Here is a 25,279-nt window from a genome sequence, read left to right as displayed (position 1 = left end):
GTGTGGAGTTAATGGCGTCATGCCGAAGAATAAACACGTGTGTTACAGAGCTCCGTGTGTGGAGTTAACGGCGCCATGCCGAAGAATAAAGACGTGTGTTACAAAGCTCCGTGTGTGGCGTTAACGGTGTCATGCCGAAGAATAAAGACGTGTGTTACAGAGCTCCATGTGTGGAGTTAACGGCGTCATGCCGAAGAATAAAGACGTGTGTTACAGAGCTCCGTGTGTGGAGTTAACGGTGTCATGCCGAAGAATAAAGACGTGTGTTACAGAGCTCCGTGTGTAGAGTTAACGGCGCCATGCCGAAGAATAAAGACGTGTGTTACAGAGCTCCGTGTGTGGAGTTAACGGTGCCATGCCGAAGAATAAACACGTGTGTTACAGAGCTCCGTGTGTGGAGTTAACGGCGTCATGCCGAAGAATAAAGACGTGTGTTACAGAGATCCGTGTGTGGAGTTAACGGCGTCATGCCGAAGAATAAAGGCGTGTGTTACAGAGATCCGTGTGTGGAGTTAACGGCGTCATGCCGAAGAATAAAGACGTGTGTTACAGAGCTCCGTGTGTGGAGTTAACGGCGTCAAGCCGAAGAATAAACACATGTGTTACAGAGCTCCGTGTGTGGAGTTAATGGTGTCACGCCAAAGAATAAAGACGCGTGTTACAAAGCTCCGTGCGTGGAGTTAACGGCGTCAAGCCGAAGAATAAAGACGTGTGTTACAGAGCTCCGTGTGTGGAGTTAATGGCGTCAAGCCGAAGAATAAAGACGTGTGTTACAGAGCTCCGTGTGTGGAGTTAACGGCGCCATGCCGAAAAAAATAAACACGTGTGTTACAGAGCTCCGTGTGTGGAGTTAACAGCGTCATGCCGAAGAATAAAGACGTGTGTTACAGAGATCCGTGTGTGGAGTTAACGGCGTCATGCCGAAGAATAAAGACGTGTGTTACAGAGCTCCGTGTGTGGAGTAAACGGCGTCAAGCCAAAGAATAAAGACGTGTGTTACAGAGCTCCGTGTGTGGAGTTAACGGCGTCAAGCCGAAGAATAAAGACGTGTGTTACAGAGCTCCATGTGTGGAGTTAACGGCGTCATGCCGAAGAATAAAAACGCGTGTTACAGAGCTCCGTGTGTGGAGTTAACGGTGTCATGCCAAAGAATAAAGACGCGTGTTACAGAGCTCCGTGTGTGGAGTTAATGGCGTCTTGCCAACGAATAAACACGTGTGTTACAGAGCTCCGTGTGTGGAGTTAACGGCGCCATGCCGAAGAATAAAGACGTGTGTTACAAAGCTCCTTGTGTGGCGTTAACGGTGTCATGCCGAAGAATAAAGACGTGTGTTACAGAGCTCCGTGTGTGGAGTTAACGGCGTCATGCCGAAGAATAAAGACGTGTGTTACAGAGCTCCGTGTGTGGCGTTAACGGTGTCATGCCAAAGAATAAAGACGCGTGTTACAGAGCTCCGTGTGTGGAGTTAACGGCGTCAAGCCGAAGAATAAAGACGTGTGTTACAGAGCTCCGTGTGTGGAGTTAACGGCGTCAAGCCGAAGAATAAAGCCGTGTGTTACAGAGCTCCGTGTGTGGAGTTAACGGCGTCATGCCGAAGAATAAAGACGTGTGCTACAGAGCTCCGTGTGTGGCGTTAACGGTGTCATGCCAAAGAATAAAGACGCGTGTTACAGAGCTCCGTGTGTGGCGTTAACGGCGTCACGCCAAATAATAAAGACGCGTGTTACAGAGCTCCGTGTGTGGAGTTAACGGCGCCATGCCGAAGAATAAAGACGTGTGTTACAGAGCTCCGTGTGTGGCGTTAACGGTGTCATGCCAAAGAATAAAGACGCGTGTTACAGAGCTCCGTGTGTGGAGTTAACGGCGTCAAGCCGAAGAATAAAGACGCGTGTTACAGAGCTCCGTGTGTGGAGTTAACGGCGTCAAGCCGAAGAATAAAGACGTGTGTTACAGAGCTCCGTGTGTGGAGTTAACGGCGTCATGCCGAAGAATAAAGACGTCTGCTACAGAGCTCCGTGTGTGGCGTTAACGGTGTCATGCCAAAGAATAAAGACGCGTGTTACAGAGCTCCGTGTGTGGCGTTAACGGCGTCACGCCAAAGAATAAAGACGCGTGTTACAGAGCTCCGTGTGTGGAGTTAACGGCGCCATGCCGAAGAATAAAGACGTGTGTTACAGAGCTCCGTGTGTGGAGTTAACGGCGTCAAGCCGAAGAATAAAGACGTGTGTTACAGATCTCCGTGTGTGGAGTTAACGGCGTCATGCCGAAGAATAAAGACGTGTGCTACAGAGCTCCGTGTGTGGCGTTAACGGTGTCATGCCAAAGAATAAAGACGCGTGTTACAGAGCTCCGTGTGTGGAGTTAATGGCGTCACGCCAAAGAATAAAGACGTGTGTTACAGAGCTCCGTGTGTGGAGTTAACGGCGCCATGCCGAAAAAAATAAACACGTGTGTTACAGAGCTCCGTGTGTGGAGTTAACGGCGTCATGCCGAAGAATAAAGACGTGTGTTACAGAGATCCGTGTGTGGAGTTAACGGCGTCATGCCGAAGAATTAATACGCGTGTTACAGAGCTCCGTGTGTGGAGTTAACGGTGTCATGCCAAAGAATAAAGACGCGTGTTACAGAGCTCCGTGTGTGGAGTTAATGGCGTCATGCCAAAGAATAAACACGTGTGTTACAGAGCTCCGTGTGTGGAGTTAACGGCGCCATGCCGAAGAATAAAGACGTGTGTTACAAAACTCCGTGTGTGGCGTTAACGGTGTCATGTCGAAGAATAAAGACGTGTGTTACAGAGCTCCGTGTGTGGAGTTAACGGCGTCATGCCGAAGAATAAAGACGTGTGTTACAGAGCTCCGTGTGTGGCGTTAACGGTGTCATGCCAAAGAATAAAGACGCGTGTTACAGAGCTCCGTGTGTGGAGTTAATGGCGTCACGCCAAAGAATAAAGACGCGTGTTACAGAGCTCCGTGTGTGGAGTTAACGGCGCCATGCCGAAGAATAAAGACGTGTGTTACAGAGCTCCGTGTGTGGAGTTAACGGCGTCAAGCCGAAGAATAAAGACGTGTGTTACAGAGCTCCGTGTGTGGAGTTAACGGAGTCATGTCGAAGAATAAAGACGTGTGTTACAGAGCTCCGTGTGTGGCGTTAACGGTGTCATGCCAAAGAATAAAGACGCGTGTTACAGATCTCCGTGTGTGGAGTTAATGGCGTCATGCCAAAGAATAAAGACGCGTGTTACAGAGCTCCGTGTGTGGAGTTAACAGCGCCATGCCGAAGAATAAAGACGTGTGTTACAGAGCTCCGTGTGTGGAGTTAACGGCGTCAAGCCGAAGAATAAAGACGTGTGTTACAGAGCTCCGTGTGTGGAGTTAACGGCGTCAAGCCGAAGAATAAAGCCGTGTGTTACAGAGCTCCGTGTGTGGAGTTAACGGCGTCATGCCGAAGAATAAAGACGTGTGCTACAGAGCTCCGTGTGTGGCGTTAACGGTGTCATGCCAAAGAATAAAGACGCGTGTTACAGAGCTCCCTGTGTGGCGTTAACGGCGTCACGCCAAAGAATAAAGACGCGTGTTACAGAGCTCCGTGTGTGGAGTTAACGGCGCCATGCCGAAGAATAAAGACGTGTGTTACAGAGCTCCGTGTGTGGCGTTAACGGTGTCATGCCAAAGAATAAAGACGCGTGTTACAGAGCTCCGTGTGTGGAGTTAACGGCGCCAAGCCGAAGAATAAAGACGTGTGTTACAGAGCTCCGTGTGTGGAGTTAACGGCGTCAAGCCGAAGAATAAAGACGTGTGTTACAGAGCTCCGTGTGTGGAGTTAACGGCGTCATGCCGAAGAATAAAGACGTGTGCTACAGAGCTCCGTGTGTGGCGTTAACGGTGTCATGCCAAAGAATAAAGACGCGTGTTACAGAGCTCCGTGTGTGGCGTTAACGGCGTCACGCCAAAGAATAAAGACGCGTGTTACAGAGCTCCGTGTGTGGAGTTAACGGCGCCATGCCGAAGAATAAAGACGTGTGTTACAGAGCTCCGTGTGTGGAGTTAACGGCGTCAAGCCGAAGAATAAAGACGTGTGTTACAGAGCTCCGTGTGTGGAGTTAACGGCGTCATGCCGAAGAATAAAGACGTGTGCTACAGAGCTCCGTGTGTGGCGTTAACGGTGTCATGCCAAAGAATAAAGACGCGTGTTACAGAGCTCCGTGTGTGGAGTTAATGGCGTCACGCCAAAGAATAAAGACGTGTGTTACAGAGCTCCGTGTGTGGAGTTAACGGCGCCATGCCGAAAAAAATAAACACGTGTGTTACAGAGCTCCGTGTGTGGAGTTAACGGCGTCATGCCGAAGAATAAAGACGTGTGTTACAGAGATCCGTGTGTGGAGTTAACGGCGTCATACCGAAGAATAAATACGCGTGTTACAGAGCTCCGTGTGTGGAGTTAACGGTGTCATGCCAAAGAATAAAGACGCGTGTTACAGAGCTCCGTGTGTGGAGTTAATGGCGTCATGCCAAAGAATAAACACGTGTGTTACAGAGCTCCGTGTGTGGAGTTAACGGCGCCATGCCGAAGAATAAAGACGTGTGTTACAAAACTCCGTGTGTGGCGTTAACGGTGTCATGTCGAAGAATAAAGACGTGTGTTACAGAGCTCCGTGTGTGGAGTTAACGGCGTCATGCCGAAGAATAAAGACGTGTGTTACAGAGCTCCGTGTGTGGCGTTAACGGTGTCATGCCAAAGAATAAAGACGCGTGTTACAGAGCTCCGTGTGTGGAGTTAATGGCGTCACGCCGAAGAATAAATACGCGTGTTACAGAGCTCCGTGTGTGGAGTTAACGGCGCCATGCCGAAGAATAAAGACGTGTGTTACAGAGCTCCGTGTGTGGAGTTAACGGCGTCAAGCCGAAGAATAAAGACGTGTGTTACAGAGCTCCGTGTGTGGAGTTAACGGAGTCATGTCGAAGAATAAAGACGTGTGTTACAGAGCTCCGTGTGTGGCGTTAACGGTGTCATGCCAAAGAATAAAGACGCGTGTTACAGAGCTCCGTGTGTGGAGTTAATGGCGTCATGCCAAAGAATAAAGACGCGTGTTACAGAGCTCCGTGTGTGGAGTTAACAGCGCCATGCCGAAGAATAAAGACGTGTGTTACAGAGCTCCGTGTGTGGAGTTAACGGCGTCAAGCCGAAGAATAAAGACGTGTGTTACAGAGCTCCGTGTGTGGAGTTAACGGCGTCATGCCGAAGAATAAAGACGTGTGTTACAGAGCTCCGTGTGTGGCGTTAACGGTGTCATGCCAAAGAATAAAGACGCGTGTTACAGAGCTCTGTGTGTGGAATTAATGGCGTCATGCCGAAGAATAGACACGTGTGTTACAGAGCTCCGTGTGTGGAGTTAACGGCGCCATGCCGAAGAATAAAGACGTGTGTTACAAAGCTCCGTGTGTGGCGTTAACGGTGTCATGCCGAAGAATAAAGACGTGTGTTACAGAGCTCCATGTGTGGAGTTAACGGCGTCATGCCGAAGAATAAAGACGTGTGTTACAGAGCTCCGTGTGTGGCGTTAACGGTGTCATGCCAAAGAATAAAGACGCGTGTTACAGAGCTCCGTGTGTGGAGTTAATGGCGTCACGCCAAAGAATAAAGACGCGTGTTACAGAGCTCCGTGTGTGGAGTTAACGGCGCCATGCCGAAGAATAAAGACGTGTGTTACAGAGCTCCGTGTGTGGAGTTAACGGCGTCAAGCCGAAGAATAAAGACGTGTGTTACAGAGCTCCATGTGTGGAGTTAACGGCGTCATACCGAAGAATAAAGGCGTGTGTTACAGAGCTCCGTGTGTGGCGTTAACGGTGTCATGCCAAAGAATAAAGACGCGTGTTACAGAGCTCCGTGTGTGGAGTTAATGGCGTCATGCCAAAGAATAAAGACGCGTGTTACAGAGCTCCGTGTGTGGAGTTAACGGCGCCATGCCGGAGAATAAAGACGTGTGTTACAGAGCTCCTTGTGTGGAGTAAACGGCGTCAAGCCGAAGAATAAAGACGTGTGTTACAGAGCTCCGTGTGTGGAGTTAACGGCGTCAGGCCGAAGAATAAAGACGTGTGTTACAGAGCTCCGTGTGTGGCGTTAACGGTGTCATGCCAAAAAATAAAGACGCGTGATACAGAGCTCCGTGTGTGGAGTTAATGGCGTCATGCCGAAGAATAAACACGTGTGTTACAGAGCTCCGTGTGTGGCGTTAACGGTGTCTTGCCAAAAAATAAAGACGCGTGATACAGAGCTCCGTGTGTGGAGTTAATGGCGTCATGCCGAAGAATAAACACGTGTGTTACAGAGCTCCATGTGTGGCGTTAACGGTGTCATGCCAAAGAATAAAGACGCGTGTTACAGAGCTCCGTGTGTGGAGTTAATGGCGTCATGCCGAAGAATAAACACGTGTGTTACAGAGCTCCGTGTGTGGAGTTAACGGCGCCATGCCGAAGAATAAAGACGTGTGTTACAGAGCTCCATGTGTGGCGTTAACGGTGTCATGCCAAAGAATAAAGAAGCGTGTTACAGAGCTCCGTGTGTGGAGTTAACGGCGCCATGCCGAAGAATAAACACGTGTGTTACAGAGCTCCGTGTGTGGAGTTAACGGCGTCATGCCGAAGAATAAAGACATGTGTTACAGAGCTCCGTGTGTGGCGTTAATGGTGTCATGCCAAAGAATAAAGACGCGTGTTACAGAGCTCCGTGTGTGGAGTTAACGGCTCCATGCCGAAGAATAAACACGTGCGTTACAGAGCTTCGTGTGTGGAGTTAACGGCATCATGCCGAAGAATAAAGACGTGTGTTACAGGGCTCCGTGTGTGGCGTTAACGGTGTCATGCCAAAGAATAAAGACACGTGTTACAGAGCTCCGTGTGTGGAGTTAATGGCGTCATGCCGAAGAATAAAGATTTGTGTTACAGAGCTCCATGTGTGGAGTTAACGGCGTCATGCCAAAGAATAAAGACATGTGTTACAGAGCTCCGTGTGTGGAGTTAACCGCGTCATGCCGAAGAATAAAGACGTGTGTTACAGAGCTCCATGTGTTGCGTGACCATTTGTGTGCTCCAGAACCGGGGTGGGTGTGACAGTGTGCATCGCAACGGAGCTGTCAGCTGAGTGCCTCCCTGTATCACGAGTTTCATATTTATTATTATGTCCCCGAAAACATGCAAAATGTCTCGATGTGGGACAGAGAAACCTGCTTACAGTTCAGAGAGGAAACCTAAAAAGAATGCCGTAAGCGGCATCTTTTCAGAGTTGATTTTAGGGACAATATTCTTTTCACCCTCTGAAAGAGTACAAAAAAAAGAGGGCGGAGCTCTGCGCATGTTCTGTAAGCATGATACACCACAAAGCATTACTGGCACCACCCGTACGCCGAAACACGTGAAGCTGCTTCATGCATGTAAACTAGTCGAACCACCCTTCTATGGAGCACAGCCATCCCATGATAGTACTGTTGGACCCGGCCTCGTGGCGTGGTCCGCCCTGACCCGTGCAACTCCCCATGCCCCTGATTCACCGACAGGTCCCGCCATGACCCCCATCCCCGACACTGGGCCTTCCGTCCTCTCCCTCCATTTCCCCGGCACCCGGGGCCGATACCCATGCCCCTGAACCTAAGATGGCCGCCCCGGCCCCAGCCTGACCTCGGCCTTAGGCGCGCCATACCCGGCTGGGGGGTAGAGCGCTCCCCGTGAGCGAGAGAGGAAGGAGTAGCTCCATCACACCTCCCACACCCCCTCGAGAGATGAGTTTCGATCACCCCTCCGGCCCCCTTGAGGGTTGGTTCCAGGCCCGCTGAGTGTCTGGGATTCCTCCAGACCCAACTTGAAAGGATGAAAGAAGCCGCCAAGGCAGAACCCACAACAACCGGCCCCCAGGTGCTAAGACCTCCGCCTGTGAGGACTCCGGACATCAAAGGAGGGCAGTCCTATATCAAGGGTTGCTCTGGATGACCAAGTTAGTTGTATCCTGGACTACGTGAGCCCTGCTGACCTTGTCGCGGCTCCTACCGAGCAGAGAAGGACTTCTACTCGAGAACCACCTGAGCCCTGCTGACGCTGTCGCGGCTCCTTTGCAACCTTGAGAACTACTCGAGCCCTGCTGACCTCGTCGCAGCTCCTACCGAGCAGAGAAGGACTTCTACTCGAGAACCACCTGAGCCCTGCTGACGCTGTCACGGCTCCTTTGCAACCTTGAGATCTACTCGAGCCCTGCTGACCTCGTCGCAGCTCCTACCGAGCAGAGAAGGACTTCTACTCGAGAACCACCTGAGCCCTGCTGACGCTGTCGCGGCTCCTTTGCAACCTTGAGAACTACTCGAGCCCTGCTGACCTCATCGCAGCTCCTACCGAGCAGAGAAGGACTTCTACTCGAGAACCACCTGAGCCCTGCTGACGCTGTCGCGGCTCCTTTGCAACCTTGAGCACCACCTGAGCCCTGCTGACGCTGTCGCGGCTCCTTTGCAACCTTGAGAACTACTCGAGCCCTGCTGACCTCGCCGCAGCTCCTACCGAGCAGAGAAGGACTTCTACTCAAGAACCACCTGAGCCCTGCTGACCTCGTCGCGGCTCCTACCGAGTAGAGAAGGACTTCTACTCAAGAACCACCCGAGCCCTGCTGATCTGATCGCGGCTCTCTAAGACTACAAGAACTACACCATCCTTGCTCGAGCCCTGCTGATCCGATCGCGGCTCGGAGACTGTCCTGGTCCGGCTGGACCCCTAAACCACTCGTATCCCCCGGCTCGAGGATTGAGAGCTGCGCGCAGGATACACACCGACCGTAACTTTGAACTTTAAGACTGTCCCGCTACCCTAACCCTTACCGAGACTTTCCGAGCCCTTGCTCCGTTGTACCTACGACCTTGCGGATCATAAAGATCCAGTTTGCTTGAAGAGATAAAGAATACGTTCTCTTGAATCCTACTGTGTGGTGTCTCTTTGTCGAGTAGTGCTAGCTCAGCGCGTGCGATCCTAGATTCGAGACCCTCCCCCTGAGGGGTCTCCCGCCAGTGCTCGGCAGTGTTCCTGGGAGAGGTGGGTCACAGTGTGGTCAGGTGCTTATTCTGGGTCCCCCTGGGATCGCCCCTTCTAACAAGTACCCCTATGCACACGCACGCACAAGAAGTGGAAATAGTAGACTTACTGGAGCTCTTTTTGACATGCACCACACCGAAAACACAGGAGCAGCAAACAACGGCAGCTTGAGCTCTGGTCGTTATTTTTGTTCCCACGTCCTGCACTATAATTTTACAGCAAATGCAGCAAAATATGCACTATGGCGTAATCTTATGCATCTTGCATAATAAGCATAGCACGGAAAAAATACAAAATTAGGTGAATTATGAAAGCACTCTTTCCAGCCCAGATAGGAACTCCCCGTTTGAGGTTAATACCCTCTTGTGGTTCTCATCCCGATGCTGGACGATCTTAAAGATGTAGCTTTAAGTATTAAATCCGGCTCTCCAATGGACCCAGCATCCCCTAAAGTCCTAAGGGAAGGCTATCTTTCCGCCGTGGTGAGGTCCAGCAAAATTGGAAACCGGCGATCGTCCTCCCTTCAAAGTAGAAACCGTCAGCTGATCCCGCCTTACTGGACAATGTACGCCCCATCTCGCTCTTGCCATATTTCTCCAAAATAGCAGAGAAAGTGGTTAATTCTCAATTGGTTGCCTACATCAACTGGAACAACTTACTTCCGACTTCGCAGTCAGGCTTCAGAGCCTCATATTCAACAAGTCAGTGTTGCCTCTTGCAACTGATACACTGCACAGGTGCGCGGAGGAGGGTCAGACTGCCGCTTTGATCTTACTCGACCTCAGCGCAGCCTTTGACACGGTTTCCCACAACCTGCTTCTTCAAAGACCGTGGTCGAGTGGGATAGAGGGGTTAGCCCTAAAATGGATGACTTCCGTCCTCCGCGAGCGCAGCTTTCAAGTTGCGCAGCGCCCACATGTTTCGAAAAGTACCCCACTCTCACAAGGGGTCCCACAGGGCTCCATTCTGAGCCCAGCTCTTTTCAATCTCTATATTGCACCCATGGCAGCGATTGTTGAAAAACACAAGGTCACCATTGCTTCCTATGCGGACGACACGCAACTGATTGTCACCTTACCCCATATCTCAGAGGAAACAGCTGACGAGGGTTCTTCCTGTTGAGCGACCTTGCCTCCTGGATGACTTGTAACAGCCTTACATTGAACGGCAGCAAGACCGAGGTGCTGATCGTGGGGAGGACCCCTCCATCTGGTCGTCCGCATGGTGGCCCCAGACTCTGGGCCCCAATCCTATTCCGAAGAAGGAAACTATCATTCTTATAGTCTGGTTGGGCCCCAATCTCTTCCTTGAAACACATATTAAGAGGGTCACTTGGAAATGCTTTGGAATCCTTAAAATGCTGAGAAAAACCTTGAATATTCTCCCTTTATCTGATAGAAAAACCTTGTTTCATGCCCTCGTAACACCCCAGCTGGATTGTGGTAACATTTTGTACCTTGTCTTGACTTACTCGACATACAAGTCTCATTTTATGCGTGTCACTCCCAGGGTGGCAGAACTAGTGCTGCCACCCCTGAGGGGACCCTTTAATGTACCCGCCCTGGGTATCGTGGGGCTATTGACTTGGGTCTTACATGTGAGCCATCTCAGCCAATTGGGTGAAGCCAATTCGACATACCAGTTTAAGGTCCGGCACCCACACCGAGGTCTGGTTCGCAGGCCTCGGGTCACTCTCAGAGTCGAAAAATCAGCAGCATCTGTCCAAAAACGCGGGAGTGACCAAACAAAAAGAGGCCTCTCCTTACCACTGGGAGACGTGAATGCTGCGGACAGGGAGTAAATGGAAGCCACGATCTGCATCCAGGGCCACCATGCGAGGTGATGGAGAACAGGTACTTTGGGCAAAGGGTCCGGGGAAGGGCAGTGCCAGAGGCCACACCAAAGGCCTGGAGCCCCATGGGCACGGCCAAGAGCTAGCATATCAAGGCCTGGGTGCATGTAAACAAGTGTAATGCTGTATGCCGACAACATGATCCTGGTGATCGAAGGGCGTGCACAGTAGATTCTCTCAAAACCCTAAAAGGCATTTATCGTGAGACAAGCAACCATAATCCATTACACCTGAGCTCACACTTGATGTCACAGATGACATCATTAACGTCATCATCTACCTAAAGTGAATCCCACCTGCACCCCCGCCCCTATGAGTACCTCTGAAGTACCCGTTGCAGGAAAAATATAATTATGAAATATTCAAAAGATAAGCGTTTGCCTACTGGTAAAATAAGCATGTCTGGAAACGATTTAAAAGAACTAATAAAAAGCATCCATTTAAGCCAGTGTTTAAACTAAATTAAATAAAAATAATTTTATGTGAGAATAATTCCTTTACAATTTTGATGGTCTCTATAGCTCTTTTTTAATAGGTATTGTGATGTCATTTTTAATACGCTTCAGCCCTGATGAAGGCTCTTCATTAATGAAACTGTGGGCCGAAACACATGCTATCAACAGGATAGCAATGACGAGAAGTCTGACAACAACTGTTGCACCTTGTAACATAATTATGAGGCTTTATGATAATCTTTAGCCAATCTTATCTGTTTATTTTGTAAATGTACCTTTTTTTTAATCTCTGTTTGCACTTTATTTGAAACTCTTTTTACACTCTGTGAACTGAAAGGTCTCTTTTTCCACTGGCCACCAGTAAGAACTATTAGATATATATTCTGCCTCATCCATGGAATTTCCTGAACAAATTGAATGCACTGAACACATCATGGTCTTTCACATGTTCCTATCTGCTGAGTAATCTTTGGACACATAAAATGCAGGTATTTATATTAGTATGTGGTATTTGTATCGCGTGAACCGTATCCCAAAGGCAGCAGAGAGTTCTGCAGGGTCAAAGGTGAAGAAAGAGTGGGTGTGTCACTGGAAGGGTAGCTGGGGTCTGAGAGTGGACGTGGACGGTTACTTCGTCGCGGACGCTTTTTATACACGTCCTTAAAACTTTGTAACATAGATACAAATGTTTCTATTGGGGAGAGTGTTCCTAAGTTGCGTTCTGTTGTAGTGTGAAAGCAATGACGAGAATGGACCATATACCGAAGCCAAGTCAAGATATCTTCTTCACATTAAGGAGTATTAAGTGGAGGTTTACACCCCTGCGGATGTCCGGAACACATTTGATGGCATTGTGGGTCGTGTGTCTCTGAAACTTGAGGCCAGATTCATCAATGTTTCGTGCAGCGCAGCAGCCACCTCAGTGCGCTGCGTGAAAGGGCAGGAATGCAGCGTATTTATTATGTCCTTTCCTATCACTGGCGCCAACGCAGACACCCATGCGTCATGGTGCAGGGTGACTGCATTGTACACCTTCCTGCACAAAGACAATCCTGAGAGGCATTTTCCGCTTTCTGTGTGTGCTACAGAATGCACCTAAAGGGAAATATCTCCTCGTTACACCTCACCTCGTAAGGCACAGCATTTTGACACAGTCCCATGTCCATCACTAATGGTAAATCTGGAAATACGCTACAGTCCATGGGTGGATGTGTGGAAACACCCATGAGAAACCTCCCAGCGTAAGGCAAAGCAGCGATATGCGCGTCCTTGCGTTTCTCTAGACTTATCAAACCACTCAGAGCCAACGCAAGGTGCCCTAACATGGCTCAAAAAATCTTACATAGGTTTTGCATCGTCCCACAAGGGTGATGCAAAAACTTGATAAATATCCCCCTTGATCTATTACTGCTGTTGTGAAACCATCTCAACCAACCCCAGGGCCCCGGCTGGTGAAGGGCACATTTTGTACAGGGTGTGATGTGGCTGTGTCGAGATGCACTACAGCTTTGGTTCAAGTGGCACCTTCTCATGTGGTAATTTAGCAATGATTAGGTTAAGCATTAGCAGAAGACATCCGGTATTTAGAGACTATCTTGGCCGTTTTACGGAATCCATTTTGTATTTCTATCGCCATTTTGTTTACCATGTGCTCTGTCCTACCTTCCTGTCAACTGCTCTTGAAATCTGCCTAGAGACAATATATGTTTAGTCTCCTTAACTTTGCACATGCTCAGTTGAGCATACAGCTGTCTCCAACTTGTAACTGTCAAGATGTGTCCACCAGAATTAGCTGACTGACAGCCCTTCCCACTTGTTGCCAGCACACTCTCTGTATGACATTATATGTATTTGAAACCAACACTCTGTGCCTTGTAGCGCCTTCATTTCAGCCCATGTGTGGGTATAAAAGGACCAAGCTCCTTCTAGTCAGTGTGCTACCTCATACACTACAGAAGGGTGTTGTGTGAATGTAGTTCCACCTCATGAGGTTTAATAAACTCTGTCTTTTCTATTCCAGTTTCTGTGCCAACTTCTTACTATTGGTTTAAGGACTCTGAGCAGAGAAGGGCGAATCCCTTGCACTAGTAGGCCTGGCTGAGGCTTGCTACATCACTCAGGCGTCGATGGTTTACTCACCTCCTCTGCACGTTGGCGTGTTCAATCATTATTTAATAAAATCCATTGGTGGTCGTGGTGTGTGATGGAGGCGGTACGCGGGTGGGCTCATTAAGGTAGTTAGTCTGCGATTGAGGTCCCTGCGGCTGGGCTCATTAGTGGCAAAATGTGTTCATGGATGCCAGCTTTGGCCTCCAGATAGAATCAGCATGTACGATTCTGAGATGGATATATATCCGTCAATGGGCTAGTACTGTGTGTGTTTAGTGTATGTGTGTGATTGTGTGTTTTGTATGTGTGTGTGTGTATAGTAGTAGCCAAACGAAAACTGAATGTCCCACACCCGATACAAGGATGAGTGGTTAGGGCTACCTTATGATTGAACTGGACAACCCAAAAAATGAGGTTTTTCAGGAGCTCAGGCATCCCCAGTTATGAGGCTCCTGATCACAGCACCTGGCATGTCTCCACCTTACCTCAACCCAATGGCCAGGTCGCGTGGGGTTAGACAGACAGAAAGGAACGAGGGGAGAGAAATGGAGAAGTTAGAAGTTAGACACTTGCCTCCGAGCGGAGTCCCAAAGCAGCAGCCCACTCCGACAGCACACCCCACGGTCAGCACATCCGTGTAGTAATACGGCTGCTACTGGTGGAAGAGATTGGACAGCCAGAGGGAGACAGACAGTGAGACACACAAACACCACAAAGAGACAGACAGAAAGGAGGAAGAAACGGTGGTGAGTGAAGAAGTCTCCGGCAGCATCTAAAGAATCCTGGACTTCCAGGGTGGGAGGAGTGCTCATGCCAGAAGATGGGAATTACTGCATGGAAGGAAATGTGTGAACTTCCAGTGGACACCGCACAACCCCACAGAATGTGACCACAACCACATGCACCAGGCAGCAATAGCATGGTATGGATTCGGCTTCGTCGGCATAAAGCGACCTCGGTCGGCACCGGAAGTGATCTCATACCAAAGCGGGCTAAACAGGAAACTATCTCAAAGAGGAGGGGTTTAATTAGGAAGTGACTTAAATAATAAAGACCAAAACAGAAGATAAAGTCAAAGAGGAATGAACAAAACAGGAAAATGTCCTCAAAATATATTGAATTAAAGATACAATAAACTAAGATGGATGTTATTGAAACAGAAAACTACCAGGTGCATGTATTAAACAGGAAATGACCTAAGAGGGATCCATTCTACACAGGAAATGAAAGTCAAAAGTGAAATTCAACAGTATTAATCTGCATGATTGTAAATGTGCTGGTTAAGTTATATGGGCCATAGCACTGAACTTAACCCACTTACTTTCTATGCACCCTACTATGCCATTGTGATTCCAAGCTCAGTAAACCTGACTTCACGTGGACAGGTAAAGCCTAAAATGCTAAAAATAAGAAAAAAGCAAGGCCCCTGTGGTTCCGCCTCTGGGTTAACGAGTGAGGGACCTTCAGTCTCAAGGCACAGAATCTGCAAACCCCATATCTCTTGCGGTTACGTGACAAAGTCAACACTTTTGATGTGAATGTTTGAACCTTCAATTCATAGTGTGCTGCGGGTAAATTCTCTGAGCAGCATCCCATCACCTCAGCTGTGCTCTTCATCTTTTAGGAAGCGGGACCTTTACACTCTGATCACCGTCCCATCCCATCACCTGCAATCGTCTCTCAGGGCCTCTGAGGCTCCACGCTCTGAGCAGTATCCCATCCCTTCACCTGTACTACTCTCTGTAGAATGCTGAGGCTCCACCCTCTGAACGGCGCCCCATCCCGTAGCCTGCACTTGTCTCTGTAGGGCGCTGAGGCTCCACCCTCTGAACGGCGTCCCATCCCTTTGTCTGCACTGGTCTCTGTAGGGCGCTGAGGCTCCACCCTCTGAACGGCGTCCCATCCCGTAGCCTGCACTTGGCTCTGTAGGGCGCTGTGGCTCCACCCTCTGAACGGCGTCCCACCCGTAGCCTGCACTTGTCTCTGTAGGGCGCTGAGGCTCCACCCTCTGAACGGCGTCCCATCCCGTAGCCTGCACTTGGCTCTGTAGGGCGCTGTGGCTCCACCCTCTGAACGGCGTCCCACCCGTAGCCTGCACTTGTCTCTGTAGGGCGCTGAGGCTCCACCCTCTGAACGGCGTCCCATCCCGTAGCCTGCACTTGTCTCTGTAGGGCGCTGAGGCTCCACCCTCTGAGCAGCATCCCATCCCTTCACCTGCACCCGTCTCTGTAGGACACTGAGGCTACACCCTCTGAATGGCTTCCCATCCCTTTGTCTGCACTGGTCTCTGTAGGACGCTGAGGCTCCACCCTCTGAACGGCGTCCCATCCCGTAGCCTGCACTTGTCTCTGTATGGCGCTGAGGCTCCACCCTCTGAACGGCGTCCCATCCCGTAGCCTGCACATGTCTCTGTAGGGCGCTGTGGCTCCACCCTCTGAACGGCGTCCCACCCGTAGCCTGCACTTGTCTCTGTAGGGCGCTGAGGCTCCACCCTCTGAACGGAGTCCCATCCCGTAGCCTGCACTTGTCTCTGTAGGGCGCTGAGGCTACACCCTCTGAACGGCGTCCCATCCTGTAGCCTGCACTTGTCTCTGTAGGACGCTGAGGCTACACGCTCTGAGCAGCATCCCATCCCTTCACCTGTACTCGTCTCTGTAGAATGCTGAGGCTACACCGTCTGAACGGCGTCCCATCCCGTAGCCTGCACTTGTCTCTGTAGGGCGCTGAGGCTCCACCCTCTGAACGGCGTCCCATCCCGTAGCCTGCACTTGTCTCTGTAGGGCGCTGAAGCTCCACCCTCTGAGCAGCATCCCATCCCTTCACCTGCACCCGTCTCTGTAGGACACTGAGGCTACACCCTCTGAACGGCGTCCCATCCCTTTGTCTGCACTGGTCTCTGTAGGACGCTGAGGCTCCACCCTCTGAACGGCGTCCCATCCCGTAGCCTGCACTTGTCTCTGTAGGGCGCTGAGGCTCCACCCTCTGAACGGCTTCCCATCCCGTAGCCTGCACTTGTCTCTGAAGGGCGCTGTGGCTCCACCCTCTGAACGGCGTCCCACCCGTAGCCTGCACTTGTCTCTGTAGGGCGCTGAGGCTCCACCCTCTGAACGGCGTCCCATCCCGTAGCCGGCACTTGTCTCTGTAGGGCGCTGAGGCTACACCCTCTGATCGGCGTCCCATCCCGTAGCCTGCACTTGTCTCTGTAGGGCGCTGAGGCAACACCCTCTGAACGGCGTCCCATCCCTTTGTCTGCACTGGTCTCTGTAGGACGCTGAGGCTCCACCCTCTGAACGGCGTCCCATCCCGTAGCCTGCACTTGTCTCTGTAGGGCGCTGAGGCTCCACCCTCTGAACGGCGTCCCATCCCGTAGCCTGCACTTGTCTCTGTAGGGCGCTGAGGCTCCACCCTCTGAGCAGCATCCCATCCCTTCACCTGCACCCGTCTCTGTAGGACACTGAGGCTACACCCTCTGAACGGCGTCCCATCCCTTTGTCTGCACTGGTCTCTGTAGGACGCTGAGGCTCCACCCTCTGAACGGCGTCCCATCCCGTAGCCTGCACTTGTCTCTGTAGGGCGCTGTGGCTCCACCCTCTGAACGGCGTCTCACCCATAGCCTGCACTTGTCTCTGTAGGGCGCTGAGGCTCCACCCTCTGAACGGCGTCCCATCCCGTAGCCTGCACTTGTCTCTGTAGGGCGCTGAGGCAACACCCATTGAACGGCGTCCCATCCCGTAGCCTGCACTTGTCTCTGTAGGGCGCTGTGGCTCCACCCTCTGAACGGCGTCCCAGCCCGTAGCCTGCACTTGTCTCTGTAGGGCGCTGAGGCTCCACCCTCTGAACGGCGTCCCATCCCGTAGCCTGCACTTGTCTCTGTAGGGCGCTGTGGCTCCACCCTCTGAACGGCGTCCCATCCCGTAGCCTGCACTTGTCTCTGTAGGGCGCTGTGGCTCCACCCTCTGAACGGCGTCCCAGCCCGTAGCCTGCACTTGTCTCTGTAGGGCGCTGAGGCTCCACCCTCTGAACGGCGTCCCATCCCGTAGCCTGCACTTGTCTCTGTAGGGCGCTGAGGCAACACCCTCTGAACGGCGTCCCATCCCGTAGCCTCCACTTGTCTCTGTAGGGCGCTGTGGCTCCACCCTCTGAACGGCGTCCCAGCCCATAGCCTGCACTTGTCTCTGTAGGGTGCTGAGGCTCCACCCTCTGAACGGCGTCCCACCCATAGCCTGCACTTGTCTCTGTAGGGCGCTGAGGCAACACCCTCTGAACGGCGTCCCATCCCGTAGCCTGCACTTGTCTCTGTAGGGCGCTGTGGCTCCACCCTCTGAACGGCGTCCCAGCCCGTAGCCTGCACTTGTCTCTGTAGGGCGCTGAGGCTACACCCTCTGAATGGCGTCCCATCCCGTAGCCTGCACCCGTCTCTGTAGGACACTGAGGCTACACCCTCTGAACGGCGTCCCATCCCTTTGTCTGCACTGGTCTCTGTACGACGCTGAGGCTCCACCCTCTGAACGGCGTCCCATCCCGTGGCCTGCACTTGTCTCTATAGGGCGGTGATGCTCCACCCTCTGAACGGCGTCCCATCCCGTAGCCTGCACTTGTCTCTGTAGGGCGCTGAGGCTCCACCCTCTGAACGGCGTCCCATCCCGTGGCCTGCACTTGTCTCTGTAGGACACTGAGGCTACACCCTCCGAACGGCGTCCAATCCCATAGCCTGCACTTGTCTCTGTAGGGCCCTGAGGCTCCACCCCCTGAACGGCGTCCCACCCGTAGCCTGCACTTGTCTCTGTAGGGCACTGAGGCTCCATCCTGTGAACGGCGTCCCATCCCGTGGCCTGCACTTGTCTCTGTAGGGGGCTGAGGCTCCACCCTCTTAACGGCGTCCCACCAGTAGCCTGCACTTGTCTCTGTAGGGCGCTGAGGCTCCACCCTCTGAACGGCGTCCCTTCCCGTAGCCTGCACTTGTCTCTGTAGGGCGCTGAGGCTCTGACCTCTGAACAGCGTCCCATCCCGTAGCCTGCACCTGTCTCTGTAGGGCGCTGAGGCTCCACCCTCTGAACGGCGTCCCATCCCGTAGCCTGCACTTGTCTCTGTAGGGCCCTGAGGCTACGCCCTCTGAATGACATCCCATCCCGTAGCCTGCACTTGTCTCTGTAGGACACTGAGGCTACACCCTCTGAACGGAGACCCATCCCCTAGCCTACACTTGTCTCTGTAGGACACTGAGGCTACACCCTCTGAACGGCGTCCCATGCCGTAGCCTGCACTTGTCTCTGTAGGACACTGAGGCTACACCCTCTGAACGGCGTCCCATGCCGTAGCCTGCACTTGTCTCTGTAGGGCACTGAGGCTCCACCCTCTGAACGGCGTCCCATCCCGTAACCTGCCCTTGTCTCTGTAGTGCGCTGAGGCTACACCCTCTGAACGGCGTCCCATCCCGTGGCCTGCACTTGTCTCTGTAGGACACTGAGGCTACACCCTCTGAATGGCGTCCCATCCCGTAGCCTGCACTTGTCTCTGTAGGGCGCTGAGGCTACACCCTCTGAACGGCGTCCCATCCCGTAGCCTGCACTTGTCTCTGTAGGACACTGAGGCTACACCCTCTGAACGGCGTCCCATGCCGTAGCCTGCACTTGTCTCTGTAGGGCACTGAGGCTCCACCCTCTGAACGGCGTCCCATCCGTAGCCTGCACTTGTCTCTGTAGGGCGCTGAGGCTCCACCCTCTGAACGGCGTCCCATCCCGTAGCCTGCACTTGTCTCTGTAGGGCGCTGAGGCTCCACCCTCTGAGCAGCATCCCATCCCTTCACCTGCACCCGTCTCTGTAGGACACTGAGGCTACACCCTCTGAACGGCGTCCCATCCCTTTGTCTGCACTGGTCTCTGTAGGACGCTGAGGCTCCACCCTCTGAACGGCGTCCCATCCCGTAGCCTGCACTTGTCTCTGTATGGCGCTGAGGCTCCACCCTCTGAACGGCGTCCCATCCCGTAGCCTGCACTTGTCCCTGTAGAATGCTGAGGCTACACCCTCTGAACGGCGTCCCATCCCGTAGCCTGCACTCGTCTCTGTAGGGTGCTGTGGCTCCACCCTCTGAACGGCGTCCCACCCGTAGCCTGCACTTGTCTCTGTAGGGCGCTGAGGCTCCACCCTCTGAACGGCGTCCCATCCCGTAGCCTGCACTTGTCTCTGTAGGGTGCTGTGGCTCCACCCTCTGAACGGCGTCCCACCCGTAGCCTGCACTTGTCTCTGTAAGGCGCTGAGGCTCCACCCTCTGAACGGCGTCCCATCCCGTAGCCTGCACTTGTCTCTGTAGGGCGCTGAGGCTCCACCCTCTGAGCAGCATCCCATCCCTTCACCTGCACCCGTCTCTGTAGGACACTGAGGCTACACCCTCTGAACGGCTTCCCATCCCTTTGTCTGCACTGGTCTCTGTAGGACGCTGAGGCTCCACCCTCTGAACGGCGTCCCATCCCGTAGCCTGCACTTGTCTCTGTAGGGCGCTGAGGCTCCACCCTCTGAACGGCGTCCCATCCCGTAGCCTGCACTTGTCTCTGTAGGGCGCTGAGGCAACACCCTCTGAACGGCGTCCCATCCCGTAGCCTGCACTTGTCTCTGTAGGGCACTGAGGCTCCACCCTGTGTACGGCGTCCCATCCCGTGGCCTGCACTTGTCTCTGTAGGGGGCTGAGGCTCCACCCTCTGAACGGCGTCCCACCAGTAGCCTGCACTTGTCTCTGTAGGGCGCTGAGGCTCCACCCTCTGAACGGCGTCCCATCCCTTTGTCTGCACTGGTCTCTGTAGGACGCTGAGGCAACACCCTCTGAACGGCGTCCCATCCCTTGGCCTGCACTTGTCTCTGTAGGACACTGAGGCTACACCCTCCGAACGGCGTCCAATCCCATAGCCTGCACTTGTCTCTGTAGGGCCCTGAGGCTCCACCCCCTGAACGGCGTCCCACCCGTAGCCTGCACTTGTCTCTGTAGGGCACTGAGGCTCCACCCTGTGAACGGCGTCCCATCCCGTGGCCTGCACTTGTCTCTGTAGGGCGCTGTGGCTCCACCCTCTGAACGGCGTCCCATCCCGTAGCCTGCACTTGTCTCTGTAGGACACTGAGGCTACACCCTCTGAACGGCGTCCCATCCCGTAGCCTGCACTTGTCTCTGTAGGGCGCTGAGGCTCCACCCTCTGAACGGCGTCCCATCCCATAGCCTGCACTTGTCTCTGTAGGGCGCTGAGGCTCCACCCTCTGAACGGCGTCCCATCCCGTAGCCTGCACTTGTCTCTGTAGGGCGCTGAGGCTCCACCCTCTGAACGGCGTCCCATCCCGTAGCCTGCACTTGTCTCTGTAGGGCGCTGAGGCTCCACCCTCTGAACGGCGTCCCATCCCGTAGCCTGCACTTGTCTCTGTAGGACACTGAGGCTACACCCTCTGAACGGCGTCCCATCCTGTAGCCTGCACTTGTCTCTGTAGGGCGCTGCGGCTACACCCTCTGAACGGCGTCCCATCCTGTAGCCTGCACTTGTCTCTGTAGGGCACTGAAGCTCCACCCACTGAGCTGTGTCCAACGCTTTAAACTCCAATCTTTACACTTGCAGCAGATACTACTGCCTGATATGGAATCTCACTGAGGAGGATAGAGTTCCAGATGGAAGGAAACAGGACAGAGGATCTTTAAAGCCGTGCCCTCAGACAGGAAATGACCTCACAGGAAACCACTGCCCAAAAATAAAAGAACCTCACAAGGAAGAAGCACAAACAGGATATTGCCTCATAACCACAGACCGGAAGAGGAACTAAATATAAAATGGTCACACAAACAGGACCATGATGAAATGACCATATATGGATATATTTTAGGCAGGATAGGGCCTGATACTGGAGGGGTTGAAACTGGTCCTGATACCTGTGTGAGGGGTGCACGGGATGGTGCGGGACCGGATTATCACTGCCATTAGGAACAGTATAAACATCACCAGTAGTAGAACATCTACACCCAAGGGTGCAGTATCTTTGTTAGGATACTTAAGACACAATATTTCTGAATATGCCATTCTGACACATAGTCAGTTAGACTAAAGGCCTCTCCTGTGGCCACTGTTGAAGCCGCAGCACACACCCCGTCTTCTTCCCTCTTTCTGGGAGTATTTAGAGGACATACATTAAAAAGTTAAACTTTGAATGAAGGGAAAAGCAAATGCATAAGAGTTCAAAGGTGAAAGGGCGGAGGTTGTCTATAATGCTGAAAGGTTCCACTTGCCTCCAATGGGAGCAGCAAAGCAACATCCCACTCCGACTGCGCATGCGGCGACCAGGAGGTCGAGCTGTCTCTGCACATCCTGTAGTGTGGGAGGGGGTGAACACCAAAACAAGGATTCAACATGCCATGGGTTAGAAACAAAAGACAGCCAAAGGGTTAATACAAAGCACACAGAGCCAGAAGCAACAAAGCAAGGTCACTTGAGATGGGCAAAGAACTGGTTCCATCTGTACACACGGTCAGTCCCACAGGAGATGAGTCGAAACACAAACAAGCTCTCTACAGACATCAGACATAACTCAAGGGCAATCATGAAGGAGGTGAGTCTAAAACCTACCTACAACTGTCCAAAGGTCTAGGGCTCAGTAAAGACTCACATGGCCAACCCTAGAGAACAACAATCAACGCAGAGAAAAGCTACCACCAGGGATCAGTGTTAACACAAGGCCAACCCTAGAGAACAGCAATCAAAGCAGAGAAAAGCTACCACCAGGGATCAGTGTTAACACAAGGCCAACCCTAGAGGAGAGGAGAGAAATCAAAGCAGAGAAAAGCTACCACCAGGGATCAGTGTTAACACAAGGCCAACCCTAGAGGAGAGGAGAGAAATCAAAGCAGAGAAAAGCTACCACCAGGGATCAGTGTTAACACAAGGCCAACCCTACAGGAGAGAAATCAAAGCAGAGAAAAGCTACCACCAGGGATCAGTGTTAACACAAGGCCAACCCTACAGGAGAGAAATCAAAGCAGAGAAAAGCTACCACCAGGGATCAGTGTTAACACAAGGCCAACCCTAGAGAACAGCAATCAACGCAGAGAAAAGCTACCACCAGGGATCAGTGTTAACACAAGATCAACCCTACAGGAGATCAGCCTAAAACATAAAAGAAACTATCTACAGGGGCCGGTCCTAACTGAAGGGCAATCATAGAGGAGTTCAGACTAAAACCTGCCCACAACTGTCCAAAGGTCTAGAGGTCAGTGTAGAAACATAAGGTCAACCCTTCAGAACAGCAACCAAAACAAATAAAACCTACCAAGAAGGATCAGTGTAAAAACAGGGCCAATCCTACAGAAGAGCAATCAAAACATATAAATCCTACCAATGTGGATCAGTCACTACCTACCTATGTGGAGCGACCCTTGACCCTGTTCTCAGGCAGGTCGCTCTCTACGCCGCGCAGCTCCACCTGACTGTGCTGTGTCTCCGACCCGCTGCTGCTGCTAGTTCGCGCCACCAGGACTCCCTGGACATCTCCACTGTTGTCCCTGTAATTATCTTTTGTCTTTTTGCCTTTTGCCTTTTCTGATTTCATCTCTTCTGCTTTATTCTGTTATTCACACCCTGCCATTTTTCACTGTTCTGCTCTGCCCTTAGTTGACTCCCACCCCCTTGCCTTTCCCGCCGCTGCATCCCCGCGGCGTCGGCCCCCTCGCTAGCCCATTCGCCCATGCATCCTGCCTCCCAGCTGCTCCTCCCTCCCTCCTCCCCTTCTTAATAGCGGCCGCTGTGCGGACGCGCGTAGCAGGCACGCCAAAGGTGCGCCCAAGGTAAGCCTGTCTGCGCCCATCCGCCCCTGGACCGCGTCCAGCACCAGAACCCTGACCCCCACAATAAACACAACACCCGACACAGCTATGACGCCAACCTCCTCCATGCACTCAACGCCATCCGTTCACCTACCTGCTTCCAGGAAACCCCGAAGCGCACCCACAGACCCTTCACCTGCCGAAACTGCAGCTTCACTAACCAGTGCACACCAGCATGACCTGCCCCTCCCACTAGGACAGGCCACAACCATCTCAGATGCATCCTGCTCAACACCCGCTCCATTCACAAGCACGCTGTCAAACTCTGGGACCTTCTCAACTCATCCTCCCCGTACATCGCCTTCCTGACGGAAACCGGGATGATCCCCTCATCGGCACCCGATGTTGCCATTGCCATCCCGGATGGCTACAAGATCACTCGCAGGTACCGCATCAACAGACCGGGAGGAGGAATTGCCATCGCCCACAGGAATGCCCTCAGAATCTCGACCAGCACCGAAAACACCATCAGCACCACTGAACACCTGCACTTCCAGATCTACATCAATCCCAACACCATCCTCAGAGGAACCCTTGTCTACAGACCCCCCAGACCCGCCACAATTCTGCGACGCTATCACCGACATCATCAGCTCGACGCCCAGGCCTCCACAGACTACATCTTCCTCGGACACCTGAACTTCCACCTCGAGAACGCCAGCGACAGCAACTCCACCACCCTGCTCGACAACCTCGCCAACCTCAGACTCAAACAGCTCATCACAACACCCACCCACTCTGCCAGACTCACACTTGACCCCATCTTTTCCGCCAGCAACCACGTCATCTTCAGCCACACGACCGAACTCCACTGGACCGACCACCACTGCATCCATTTCTCCTTCAAGAGAAACACTGAACACAACCACCAGCAACCAATCCCCCATCGCAGCTGGAACAAGGTCACCGAAGACCAGCTAACCACCACACTCGCCAAAGACCCACCAACTAACCACACCGACACAGCCGCCCGTAACCTCAGGCAATGGATCGACGACTGCACCCACACTCTTGCCCCGATCAAGAAACCTTCAAACAGACGCACCGACTGAAGGGCCATCTGGTTCACAACTGACCTCCAGGCATCCAAACAGACCTGCCAAAGACTCAAGAAGAAGTGACACCACGAACAGACTCCAGACAATCACACGCCCTCAAGAACGCCAGCCACAAGCACCACCAACTCATTCTAACTGCCAAAAGGACCTCCTTCATGGAACGTATCGACAACAACGCACACAACAGCAAAGAGCTCTTCAACATCGTGAAGGAACTCGCCAACCCCAGCTCTAACGACATCCCCCGTCACAAGCCCTATGCAACTCTCTTGCCACCTTCTTTCACCGCAAGATCAGAGACATCCACGACAGTTTCAACACCCAGACCCCACCCAGACAGCCACCGACACCTCAGACCCACCGTCCCCCAGCCACACTGGCCTCTTACTCTCCTGGAACCACGTCAATGACGAAGACACCATAAAAACCATGAACACCATCCACTCTGGCTCACCCTCAGACCCCTCCCCTCACCACATCTTCAACAAAGCAAGCTCCATCAATGCACCCCAACTCCGGAAGATCTTCAACAGCTCCTTCGATACTGCAACCTTCCCGGAGAGCTGCAAACACGCCGAGATCAATGCCCTGCTCAAGAAATGCAAGGCAGACCGAAAGAACCTCAAGAACTTCCAGCCCATCTCCCTGCTCCCGTTCCCGGTGAAAGTCATTGAGAAGGTCGTCCACAGACAACTGACCCGCTTCGAAGAGAACAACACCCTGGACTTGTCCCAATCCGGATTCTGCAGCAATCACAGCACCGAAACCGCCCTCATCGCTGCCACCGGCGACATCAGGACCCTGCTGGACAGCATCAAAACTGCGTCCCTCATCCTCCTAGACCTGTCGGCTGCCTTCGACACCGTCTGCCACCACACCCATCGCACACGCCTCCACA

At 52.6% G+C, this 25,279-nt stretch overlaps 1 protein-coding gene across 1 annotated transcript in view; it reads right to left on the bottom strand.

The window, feature by feature from the left end:
• CLCN1 (chloride voltage-gated channel 1) overlaps positions 1–25,279 on the bottom strand; it is a 490,813-nt gene that overhangs the window by 219,661 nt on the left and 245,873 nt on the right. The window contains exon 7 of the mRNA XM_078654208.1: positions 21,734–21,812. Coding sequence (XP_078510334.1) covers positions 21,734–21,812 — 79 coding nt within the window. The remainder of the gene's footprint in view (positions 1–21,733; positions 21,813–25,279) is intronic.

Source organism: Lissotriton helveticus, chromosome 7, assembly GCF_964261635.1.
Source record: "Lissotriton helveticus chromosome 7, aLisHel1.1, whole genome shotgun sequence".
In the NCBI taxonomy this organism is placed as follows: domain Eukaryota; kingdom Metazoa; phylum Chordata; class Amphibia; order Caudata; family Salamandridae; genus Lissotriton; species Lissotriton helveticus.
The sequence above is the reverse complement of the archived record's forward strand: the minus strand, read 5'-3'. Positions and strand labels throughout refer to the sequence as shown.